General features: G+C 43.0%; 1 protein-coding gene across 2 annotated transcripts in view; it reads left to right on the top strand.

The window, feature by feature from the left end:
* The first annotated feature begins 376 nt into the window (after positions 1 to 376).
* LOC126284648 (CARD- and ANK-domain containing inflammasome adapter protein-like) overlaps positions 377 to 12,891 on the top strand; it is a 67,384-nt gene continuing 54,869 nt past the window's right edge. Inside the window, exons 1-3 of one of the 2 annotated variants that reach the window (XM_049983735.1) lie at positions 377 to 476; positions 11,473 to 11,642; positions 11,764 to 11,790. In XM_049983735.1, the coding sequence (XP_049839692.1) occupies positions 11,555 to 11,642; positions 11,764 to 11,790 (115 nt within the window). In that variant the 5' untranslated portion in view covers positions 377 to 476; positions 11,473 to 11,554. Of the gene's footprint in view, positions 477 to 11,472; positions 11,643 to 11,763; positions 11,812 to 12,891 lie in introns of both variants that reach the window. The other variant, XM_049983734.1, reaches the window with a different exon arrangement.

The following is a 12,891-nucleotide window of genomic DNA, read 5'->3' as shown; positions in this document are numbered from 1 at the left end:
TGGAAGCAGTCACACATCTTCGAAGACACACAGTGCGATCGTATCTCGGTTGGCGACAGAGTGTAGAGGATGTGGTACAGCGTTGATGCCTTCCAGAAATCTAGGAAGCTGGAACTACTTCTCCACTGCATCTTTTGTTTTTAATAGGAAATATCAGCTGATTCGTCACTGAGGAAGGCTGAGCGGACGTGTAGGCAAATGGAAGGTCGAATGGCTGACACGGAATGCAGCGTTCTGCCGCAGGAAGTGTCGAGTCGGCTCACTTTTTCGGTAAAAGATGGACGGAGCGGTGGTGCCTCCCGAGTTTCGCCCTCTCCTCCAGCGTCCGGAGAGTGGGGGGTCACACCAGTGCAGAGCTGCGGCCGCGCGTCTTGTGGGACAGTCGCTCGCGAGGCGTGGCAGCGGTGAGGCGTGACAGAGCACAAGACTCCGTGTTTTCTTCTCTGCAGCAGTGCACGAGTGCGCTCGCACAGCAGGTAGGAGCGCCGAGCCAGTACTTCTGTGACGCGCCGCCTTCCTTGTTTCAGAGCAGACGCTTTTGAGATGAGAATTTATGAAGCGAAATGTGGAAGAACTAGAGCCGGCCGGTGTGACCGAGCGGTTCTAAGCGCTTCAGTCTGGAACCGCGCGACCGCTACGGTCGCAGGTTTGAATCCTGACTCGGGCATAGATGTGTGTGATGTCTTTAGGTTAGTTGGGTTAAAGCAGTTGTTAGTCTAGGGGATTGAAGACCTCAGAAGTCCCATAGTGCTCAGAGCCGTTTGAACCATTTTTGAAGAACTTAGTACTGGAGCTCGGTGTGCAGCTGGCAGTGGCGAATCACGAATTTTGAGATCGTCTCATCACGCCTCGGAGCCAGACAGGCAGCGGGTGATGAGTGCCCACCTCCAGCTGGTGGGAGGGGCTGCAGGCTAGGCTCGCGGCTCCGTGTTGACTTCCCTGCCGTTTCGCCTCCTCATGTCGCTGCTCTTAGGTCGCAATACAGAGCCACTAGTGGAAATTAAAGAATAGGCCTAGTTTGCTGTTGGCGTTCTTTTTAAGTATGAGACGGCCACTCGTGGATGCCTTCAGGGATTAGGCCGTCCTGTTGGTAACAGGGTGGAGATTTTGAACCGCTAAGGAAACGAGAACAAATTTTCCGCTCCTCAAGAAGTGCCACTTTTTTTACTAGAATGTATCTCAGCTAGTAGCTCGGATTTGCTCTTCTAGAGAAATGTTTTCGTTCGCCAGAAGATGGCGAGCCAAACGAGCCCAAAACTGGTCGAATCGTCGCTCCGAAGTGAACGTACTAGATCAATCGGCTGACATCACGACACGAATCTACCGGTCCCAGTTTCTTAGTTTCTAAAACTCAGATTTTTCACTCATTGTGTAAACATCCTTTTCGAACCATAAATGGCGTGTAGTTCATAAGTGACCGGATCACGCTGGACTGCAGAAGCGGAGCTTTCTCAGGCGCTCGTCGCTGGCCGTCTTAGGCTCTGAGCGTCACGATGACGTCCACGAATTCGATTGAAACATTCTCTAAAAAATGAGAAAGAAAAAAATAATTCCCTACCTTCTTCTCTCGCTCTCTGACAGTTAAATAGTTATGCTTCCGTCATTGCACATAGTTATTTGCTGCTGGGAGTTTAGGGGGTCCATCGTACTTAACGTGTAAGCTTCGCTGGTACGTCCAAATTACTTAAACTTTTTCAATCTAGAGTAAACACTCTCAAAGCTGCAGTCATGGGGCATCGCATATTCATTGCCACACTTACCTGGACGACACGTATCCGTCTCCTCCTGTGGAATGTGCGAACTTTATTCACCGTAGTCTAATATTTGTTGCCGGCAGTAATATCTTGACTTCGGTTTAAATAGAGGAAAAACACAGGCAAGTTTTATGGCTTTCAATATTTGCTGTGTTTAATCAGATAGGAAGAAGCTACTTTGTTATTGTTTCAGTGCAATCAAAACAAACACGTGTGAAATGTATCATTGATACCATTTACTTGGAATCTACTTGGACGTTATCAATTGATGTACCACTCATAACTTTCCTCCTGTGTAAAAACTGTTACTCCACGTTTATAAAACAAAGTAGAAATAAAAGTACCCCTGATGAAGTTCGTAGCATTCTTTGGAACAATCCTTGGCTGAATAAAATTACGTCGCAAAGGCAAGTTCTTATCAAACTAGATGTGACAAAAGTAATTGAGCTGCAATGGTGTTTATACTGACAACCATAGCAGCAGCAGCGCAACACCAACCAACGGTTTGCGAAACTGCAAACGATTGGCAATGCTGACTTGGCACATGAAGGCTGCGGGATGGTCCAGTTCGGTGACCGCTATGATATATCGCTAGAACATGTGGTTACCTCCAGTCCCTGTCGCTTGCAGTTTGCAATGTGTCCAGTGCGAGAGGCAGGAAAGATCAAGCGTGGTTCGACGACCATCCTAGAGAGCTCCTAGGAAAGCAAAGAGAGGCACACTGCGAAGTTAGGCGGAGCCCAAGCCTCACAGGCCAACGAAAACCGAACGAACCAAAAGCAGCTTAAGGAAGGGCAGGCGTGAAGCCTAAATGTATTCGAAACTAAAATTTGATCTATCCACTTGACATTATAAAGTACGAAGTTTGATATTATGTAAAAGCGTATCCGTACGGAACGACTACATGAAATAAATTCTGGAAAAGGCAGATGCCTTGACTTAGGTTCATAGGAAGAATGCTTAGAAAATGTAGTCCATCAACAAAGAAAGTGGCTTGCAGAATACTCGTTCGAAGAGTTCTTGAAAACTGCACGTCAGTCACGAATTCATGCCACATAGGATTGAAGATGGGATTGATAGAGGGCATAGAGAAGATCGAAAGAAGTTGAGCGTGTTTTGTTACAGGTTCATTTAGTAGGCGCAAAAGAATGCTCTGGCAACTCCAGATGCCGACGTTGTAGGAGAGGCGTTCTACATCACGCTGTGGTTTACTATTAGACGTTCCAGGAGCGTGTGTTCCTGAAAGAGCCGACCAATATACAGGAGGTTTCACAATGAATATACAGGTTTTAAGGTTCTGCAGCATTTATGACATTCAACTTACAGTTTTAAATAATGGGCCAAATGAAAAACCAACTCAGTTTTTCTTGAAGAGTTCATTGCGACCACATTCGTCACATATCGATCTAATAGGCGATTTCTTTCCAAACCTTGATCAGTGTGTCTGGAGTAATTGTTGCAACAATGCTGCTTCTAAAGTCGTCTAGATTAGCTGGTAGCGGAGACACACATACACACGATCCTTTAAGAATCCCCGAATGAAAAAATTGTACGCTGTCAGACCGCATGTGAAAGGCCAGTCCAGTGGTCGGGTACGGCGTCATTCAACCAATCGCCCACTGAGTTCATGAGGTGGCGCAACATCTGGCTGCCAAATAAAGTTCTGTTGTTCAGCGTCTTCCACTTGAGAAGGTAAGAAATATCCTTTTCATCGAAAAGTAAAATGATTCAAACGGCTCTGAGGACTATGGGACTTAACATCTGATGTCATCAGTCCCCTAGAACTTAGAACTACTTAAACCTAACTAACCTAAGGGCATCACACACATCCATGCCCGAGGCAGGATTCGACTCTGCGACTGTAGCGGTCTCGCGGTTTCAGACTGACGCGCCTAGAACCGCACGGTCGGCTCGAAAAGGAAAGGCTAATAAACTTTTCCCCAGGATATGGCACACAAGACATTGAATTCACATTATGTGTGTACACATTTGAACTACACAATTCAGAAAATCTTTATCGTCATGTAGCAGCATTGCGTTTGCAAAGTTGGCACGTAAACCGTAGTCTGTAGGCATTAAACTGCTTCGACAAGGACGTAGTTGTAGGCGTCACCTTGAACGTCTCTACACAGACGTTACTGGAACTGCTAATTCGCGACTAGCCTTCCAAACCGATTTCTTGGGACTACGTGTAAGAGACTGGCACTTTTTCAACACGTTCTTCAGTCACTCTTGGTCGTTCCATACTGTTCCCTTTGCGCACAGCTGTACAAACGAAACTGTTTGTGTTGCTCTTTCATTTGATGTGTTATTTATAATTGTAAATTGAATGTAATAAATGCTACGATACGTTAAAACCTGTATATCCATTTCGAAATAACAGCTATTGTCCCCTCCTATGTAAATCTCGATAAAGTCCGTGAAGATAAAATCAGAGATTCGTGCCCAGACGAAGGCTTCTCACCGATAGTCCTTTGCGCGAACCATTCGTGATTGCAACAGGAAAAATGTGCAATGATATTGGTACACGAAGTATCCTCTGCCACAATCCGTTGGGTGGCTTGCGGGATATATATGCATATATGAACATCAAGAAAAGCAAAACGAGCGTAATGGAATGTAGCTGAATTAAATCAGGTAATGCTGAGAGGATTAGATTGGAAAATGAGACACTTAAAGTGGTAGATGAGTTTTGCTACTTGGCGTGCAAAATAACTGATGGTCGAAATAGAGAGGTTATAAAATGCAGCCTGGAATGGCAAGAAAAGCGTTTCTGAAGAAATTTGTTAACATCGAGTACAAATTTAAGTGTCAGGAAGTCTTTTCTGAAAGTATTTGTATGGACTGTAGCCATGCATGGAAGTGAAACGTGGACGATAAATAGTTTAGGCAAGAAGAGAAGAAGCTTTCGAAATGTTGTGCTCCAGAAGAATGCTGAAGATTAGATAGGTAGATCACGTAACTAATGAGGAGGTACTGAACAGAATTAGGAAGAAGAGGAATTTGTGGCACAATTTGACTAGAAGAAAGGATCGGTAGATACGACAAGTTCTGAGGCATCAAGGGCGCACTAGTTTCGTATTGGAGGGAAATGTGAAGGGTAAAAACCGTAGAGGGAGACCAAGAGATGAATACACTAAGCGGATTCAGAAGGATGTAGGTTGCAGTAGTTATTCGGAGATGAAGAGGCTTTCACAGGATAGAGCAGCGTGGAGAGCTGCATTAAACCAGACTCTGGAATGAAGACCACAACAACAATATGTAGATATAGATACACGTTAGCGTTTTTTGACAGACGCTGCTGTTGATGCTGTTGCTGCAAGCATGGAAGTTGTGAGATAATTTGTTAGCACTGCGAAACAGCGGTTTGTCAACAGGAAGCGGTCAGCGTGTCGACAAACACTGCGACTTCCCCTTGGTGCTGACGCAGTGCGGTCAGACACGTAGGAGAGTGGCTGGTAGGTGGGGGGGGGAGGGGGGAGGGGAGGTACAAGAGCTGTAGCGAGGCTGTTGCTACGGCGGTGCGGCGGTGCGGGTGCTGACGCAGTGCGGTCAGACACGTAGGAGAGTGGCTGGTAGGTGCGTGGGGGGGGGGGGGGAGGGGGGAAGGGGAGGTACAAGAGCTGTAGCGAGGCTGTTGCTACAGCGGTGCGTGTGTGAGTGCTCCCCGCCACCGTACAGTGCAGTGAAGAGACGAGGTGTGGGTGGTTATTCATTTATTTCATAGTGATCCATAAATTAAAGTTTAATTTTTAAACAAGATATTTGATGAAATGACCTAATACAATGAGTCACGACTGACCGCATGAGAGTTTCCAGTTACAACAGTACATTTCTCTTATTTGAAAGTAGTGGAGCATAAGAAAGGTGTACGCCACATAAAGTTTTCTGGTCAAACAAAGTTCCCATTTTTTTACAAAGAATTTAATTTTTTGTGTGTAGGGATGATCTGATATTAAAAATTGTATGAATTGTCATTCTTGTATGGTTTTACTAAAAGCGGTTCAGCATTCATAGGTTGTGTCGTGTTCTCGTGTGTTCGCTCCAGAGTGAACGCCAGGTCACCGGGACAAGCGAACTGTTGTGAACAGATGGACAGTGGAAAGCTGTCAGCGGATATTCCTTCCGTGTATTAGCCTCAATTAGCTCCAGTCTGAAGGAGGCCTAATGGAAATAACGCATAACTTGGTATGCACAATTTCGCAATGATGCGAAAATTAAAATGAATGTGTGAATATATATTTCTACATACATCTGTCCCCCCCATGAACCATGGACCTAGCCGTTGGTGGGGAGGCTTGCGTGCCTCAGCGATACAGATGGCCGTACCGTAGGTGCAACCACAACGGCGGGGTATCTGTTGGGAGGCCAGAGAAACATTTGGTTCCTGAAGAGGGGCAGCAGACTTTTCAGTAGTTGCAGGGGCTACAGTCTGGATAATTGACTGATCTGGCCTTGCAACATTAACCAAAATGGCCTTGCTGTGCTGGTACTGCGAACGGCTGAAAGCAACGGGAAACTACAGCCGTAATTCTTCCCGAAGACATGCGGCTTTACTGTATGATTAAATGACGATGGCGTCCTCTTGGGTAAAATATTCCGGAGGTAAAATAGTACCCCATTCGGATCTCCGGGCGGGAACTACTCAGGAGGACGTCGTTATCAGGAGAAAGAAAACTGGCGTTCTACGGATAGGAACGTGGAATGTCAGATCCCTTAATCGGGCAGGTAGGTTAGAAAATTTAAAAAGGGAAATGGATAGGTTAAAGTTAGATATAGTGGGAATTAGTGAAGTTCGGTGGCAGGAGGAACAAGACTTTTGGTCAGGTGAATACAGGATTATAAATACAAAATCAAATAGGGGTAATGCAGGACTAGGTTTAATAAGGAATAAAAAAATAGGAGTGCGGGTAAGCTACTACAAACAGCATAGTGAACGCATTATTGTGGCCAAGATAGATACGAAGCCCACGCCTACTACAGTAGTATAAGTTTATATGCCAACTAGCTCTGCAGATGATGAAGAAATTGATGAAATGTATAATGAGATAAAAGAAATTATTCAGGTAGCGAAGAGAGACGAAAATTTAATAGTCGTGGGTGACTGGAATTCGTCAGTAGGAAAAGGAAGAGAAGGAAACGTAGTAGGTGAATATGGATTGGGGCTAAGAAATGAAAGAGGAAGCCGTCTGGTAGAATTTTGCACAGAGCATAATTTAATCATAGGTAACACTTGGTTAAAAAATCATAAGAGAAGATTGTATACATGGAAGAATCCTGGAGATACTAAAAGGTATCAGACAGACTATATAATGGTAAGACAGAGATTTAGGAATCAGGTTTTAAATTGTAGGACATTTCCAGGGGCAGATGTGGACTCTGACCACAATCTATTGGTTATGACCTGTAGGTTAAAACTGAAGAAACTGCAAAAATGTGGGAATTTAAGGACATGGGATCTGGATAAGCTGAAAGAACCAGAGGTTGTACAGAGTTTCAAAGAGAGCATAAGGAAACAATTGACAGATATGGGGGAAAGAAATACAGTAGAAGAAGAGTGGGTAGCTCTGACGGATAAAGTAGTGAAGGCAGCAGAGGATAAAGTAGGTAAAAGGACGAGAGCTGCTAGAAATCCTTGGGTAACAGAAGGAATATTGAATTTAATTGATGAAAGGAGAAAATATAAAAATGCCATAAATGAAGCAGGCCAAAAGGAATACAAACGTCTCAAAAATGAGATCGACAGGAAGTGCAAAATGGCTAAGCAGGGATGGCTAGAGGACAAATGTAAGAATGTAGAAGCTTATCTCACTAGGGGTAAGATAGATACTGCCTACAGGAAAATTAAAGAGACCTTTGGAGAGAAGAGAACCACGTGTATGTATATCAAGAGCTCAGATGGCAACCAAGTTCTAAGCAAAGAAGGGAAGGCAGAAAGGTGGAAAGAGTATATAGAAGGTTTATACATAGGCGATGTACTTGAGGGCAATATTATGGAAAAGGAAGAGGATGTAGATGAAGACGAAATGGGAGATAAGATACTGCGTGAAGAGTTTGACAGAGTACTGAAAGACCTGAGTCGAAACAAGGTCCCCGGAGTAGACAACATTCCATTAGAACTACTGACGGCCTTGGGAGAGCCAATCATAACAAAACTCTACCAGCTGGTGAGCAAGATGTATGAGACAGGCCAAATACCCTCAGACTTCAAGAAGAATATAATAATTCCAATCCCAAAGAAAGCAGGTGCTGACAGATGTGAAAATTACCGAACTATCAGTTTAATAAGTCACAGCTGCAAATTACTAACGCGAATGCTTTACAGACGAATGGAAAAACTGGTAGATGCGGACCTCGGGGAAGATCGGTTTGGATTCCGTAGAAATGTTGGAACACGTGAGGCAATACTGACCTTACGACTTATCTTAGAAGAAAGATTAAGAAAAGGCGAACTTACGTTCCTAGCATTTGTAGACTTAGAGAAAGCTTTTGACAATGTTGACTGTAATACTCTCTTTCAAATTCTGAAGGTGGCAGGGGTAAAATACAAGGATCGAAAGGCTATTTACAATTTGTACAGAAACCAGATGGCACTTATTAGAGTCGAGGGGCATGAAAGGGACGCAGTGGTTAGGAAAGGAGTGAGACAGGGTTGTAGCCTCTCCTCCACGTTATTCAATCTGTATATTGAGCAAGCAGTAAAGGAAACAAAAGAAAAATTTGGAGTAGGTATTAAAATTCATGGAGAAGAAGTAAAAACTTTGAGGTTCGCCGATGACATTGTAATTCTGTTAGAGACGGCAAAGGACTTGGAAGAGCAGTTGAACGGAATGGACAGTGTCTTGCAAGGAGAATATAAGATGAACATCTATAAAAGCAAAACGAGGATAATGGAATGTAGTCAAATTAAATCGGGTGATGCTGAGGGAATTAGATTAGGAAATGAGACACTTAAAGTAGTAAAGGAGTTTTGCTATTTATGAAGTAAAATAACTGATGATGGTCGAAGTAGAGAGGATATAAAATGTAGACTGGCAATGGGAAGGAAAGCGTTTCTGAAGAAGAGAAATTTGTTAACATCGAATATAGATTTATGTACCAGGAAGTCGTTTCTGAAAGTATTTGTTTGGAGTGTAGCCATGTATGGAAGTGAAACATGGACGATAATTAGTTTGGACAAGAAGAGAATAGAAGCTTTCGAAATGTGGTGCTACAGAAGAATGCTGAAAATAAGGTGGATAGATCACGTAACTAATGAGGAGGTATTGAATAGGATTGAGGAGAAGAGAAGTTTGTGGCACAACTTGACTAGAAGAAGGGATCGGTTGGTAAGACATGTTTTGAGGCATCAAGGGATCACAAATTTAGCATTGGAGGGCAGCGTGGAGGGTAAAAATCGTAGAGGGAGACCAAGAGATGAATACAGTAAGCAGTTTCAGAAGGATGTAGGTTGCAGTAGGTACAGGGAGATGATGAAGCTTGCACAGGATAGAGTAGCATGGAGAGCTGCATCAAACCAGTCTCAGGACTGAAGACAACAACAACAACAACAACAACAACAACATACATCTGTATGGTTTGGAGCGATTATAATCTGACTGATTACTACATGAACAAAACTGGTATAGGCAGGGTGGGAGTTACAATATAGAAAACGACCTACATTTGTGTCGAATCGTCAAACATTTACTCAATAATAGTCTTATAAAATTAGGTGTAACTTTTAGAACGTGTGAAATAAATAACTGTTACCTTTTGCGATTTATACATGTTAGCTTTCATTCGATATCTTCTGCGTTATGGTAGCTCAAACTGTTTGTTTGGTTATTAATTTTCTACTGAAGTTTACAGGGAGTCTGTTGCCATTTTCGTTTTGCCCATCTTGTGTCTGGCATACATTGTGACTATAATAGAGTAGGCCCTTTCTTTCCGTGCGGTCTGAAATTGTACACTACTGACCATTAAAACTGCTGCACCAAGAAGAAATGCAGATGATAAACGGTTATTCATTGAAGAAATATATTATACTAGAACTGACATGTGATTACATTTTCACGCAGTTTGGGTGCGTAGATCCTGAGAAATCAGTAGCCGGAACAACCACCTCTGGCCGTAATAATGGCCTTGATACGCCTCGGCATTGAGTCAAACAAAGCTTGGATGGCGTGTACAGGTACAGCTGCCCATACAGCTTCAACACGATACCACAGTTCATCAAGAGTAGTGACTGGCGTACTGTAACGAGCCAGTTGCTCAGCTACCATTCACCAGACGTTTTCAGTGGGTGAGAAATCTGGAGAATGTGCTGGCCACGGCAGCACTCGAACATTTTCTGTATCCAGAAAGGCGCGTACGGGACCTGCAACCTGCGGTCGTGCATTATCCTGCTGTAATGTAGGGTTTCGCAGGGATCGAATGAAGGGTAGAGCCACGGGGGTTAACACATCTGAAATGTAACGTCCACTGTTCAAAGTGCCGTCAATGCTAACAAGAGGTGACCGAGACGTGTAACCAATGGCACCCCATACCATCACGCGGGGTGATATGCCAGTATGGCGACGACGAATACACGCTTCCAATGTGCATTCACAGCGACGTCGCCAAACACTGATGCGACCATCATGATGCTGTAAACAGAACCTGGATTCATCCGAAAAAATGACGGTTTGCCATTCCAGGTTCGTCGTTGAGTACACCATCACAGGAGCTCCTGCCTGTGATGCAGCGTCAAGGGTAACCGCAGCCACGGTGTCCGAGCTGATAGTCCATGCTGCTGCAAACGTCGTAGAACTGTTCATGCAGATGGTTGTTGTCTTGCTAACGTCCCCATCTGTTGACAGGGATGCGGATGAGAAGGCTATCATCTCGACTGCTGGTTATACGAGGCCGTTGGTTTGAACACGGCGTTCCATATTACCCTCCTGTGAAGACTCCATATTCTGCTAACAGTTATTAGATCTCGACCAACGCGAGCAGCAATGTCGCGACAGGATAAACCACAATCGCGATAGGCTACAATCCGACCTTTATCAAAGTCGGATACGTGATGGTACGCGTTTCTCCTCCTTACACGAGGCATCACAACAACCTGTCACCAGGAAATTCCGGTCAACTGTTTGTGTAAGAGAAATCGGTTGGAAACTTTCCTTATGTCAGCACGTTCCAGGTGTCGACACCGGCGCCAACCTTGTGTGAATGCTCTGAAAAGCTCGACAGCCAACAGGAGGTCTTTCAGTCTGTAAGCTACCACAACCTTGCTCTATACGTTTTGACACTTTTTCAAATGAATTGCTACATGTTATATTGTGTTCTGCATGTTATATTTTCCAGAGGGTACAATGTAGTTGTTTTACGGCTCGCTTGGCCAGGCCTTTTTTATTGTTTATATCATCCAAACGCCTGCTATTGGACGGCAGTGTCACTCCGTTGTATTTGAATTTAGAACCTCTTGTGCGTCATCAACGGTATTTTCTCCTTCAGATTTTCTGTTTTCGCACTTTCTCACAATTAATCAGATGTAAATAGAATTACGATAACTCAGCTGCTTCGGAACATTTGCGGTTAATATTTAAGCAGAACCAGTCAGCATATATTGGCCACAGCGAATTTTGTTATGTAACGTAATCTAAGTTAGGTTGAAACATTAATTTTACTAGTTGATATATAACGTGTAGAAATGAAATTAGTTGTGTAAGTATATTTATTCATAAACTTACAGGTTGTTCAACAGTGCGCACATTTTATGAATTTATTTGGAGGGAAAATATCTTTACTTGGCTCAGTACTTGCGTCCTTTCATTATGGCCTGCAGAAGCATCATCTTTTCCATCTACATTTTTGTGACAGTAGCCACAGCTATTAACTTCAGTGACCAAAATTCGTTCGAAGGTAAAAAATTTTCTTTTTCTCTTTTATAATTCTGTGTATTATAAAGAATAACAATGTTATAGCAAGACGTGAAACGCATGTTCAGTTTTTCCACTGAGATTTGTATTAATTTCTTTTTCAGGATCTGATCCTGAAGTCACGGTCCATCGTTTCAAAACCGGTAATCCAGGTAAGCATCCTATTATTGTTCCACTATTCCTTGGCCCACTTAAGTGGTTCAAGAACTTCAGTCGCAGCTATCTCATCTCATCGTGATTGTCTTATTTCTTGGTTTAATAACTGCTTCGAGTCACAGTCTGATCTTGTGACTCTTATGGATAATCTCTGTAACATAATTGCTTTTCAGTATTATGTACTCTAGTAGTTGGAATGCTATTTATTTATCCATTGTATACATGTTCCATAGATCATTGCACCAATAATTGCACCACGGCTGTGGAATGTATCACTACCATTTTGACAAACAAATGCTTGTTCAATGTAGATCAGTAGTACACATGAACAGTAAAAAGCAAGTAAGTAAGTAACGAATCGACAACAATTGAACAAGCTGCTACTTTACAAACACAATGGTGATATACAAACAGTGGCGAACTCTCCTGGCATTATCTACACAATGTTATCATAATAAACTCCTTGCATTCACAGTACATATGTAACCAATCAAAAAGTATGAAGTATTTGTCTTTACAAAATCACGAGTACCAGGAGCTACCTAACAGAAGTGTTAGGGTTGTGTTTAGAAAACGGTTTCCTGTGTCTTATGCTTTCAAGATCAGTGCGAAGCTGGTTCAGACTCATGACAGCATTTTTCCTTTCATCAACTTTCAGCTTTCAACAGCATTGTATCCTTTCATCAACTTCAGAATTTTCAGTCCTTTCCTTAGGCCATTGTTACAGCTCATGTGGACACTTAATGTGATTTACAATAGAGTTTGTTAGAACAATCCACACGAGAAAATCTGTGAACTTTGGAGCAGTGGTAAATGTTCACAACTAGATAATTTAATAGGGAAGAACCTCGCATTAATTTTACAAATGGTTCTACTCAGTCTTCTCTGGGTAATAAAGATAATTTGAGTAAGAGCCAAGTTCGCTGAAAAATTAGCCACCTATCGCGTAATGGAACGTAAACAAGCAAAAAAGGAAGCTTTATGACTCTCTGGTCAACAACGAGAGAAATTCATTAAAAAACACCCCTCAAGTTACCTCTTCACAGTGTTAAGTAAGTTACATTTCCATTTCAGTT

The sequence above is a fragment of the Schistocerca gregaria genome, chromosome 8 (assembly GCF_023897955.1).
Source record: "Schistocerca gregaria isolate iqSchGreg1 chromosome 8, iqSchGreg1.2, whole genome shotgun sequence".
Lineage (NCBI taxonomy): Eukaryota > Metazoa > Arthropoda > Insecta > Orthoptera > Acrididae > Schistocerca > Schistocerca gregaria.
Note: the sequence above shows the minus strand (reverse complement) of the source record. Positions and strands in the feature narration are given on the sequence as shown.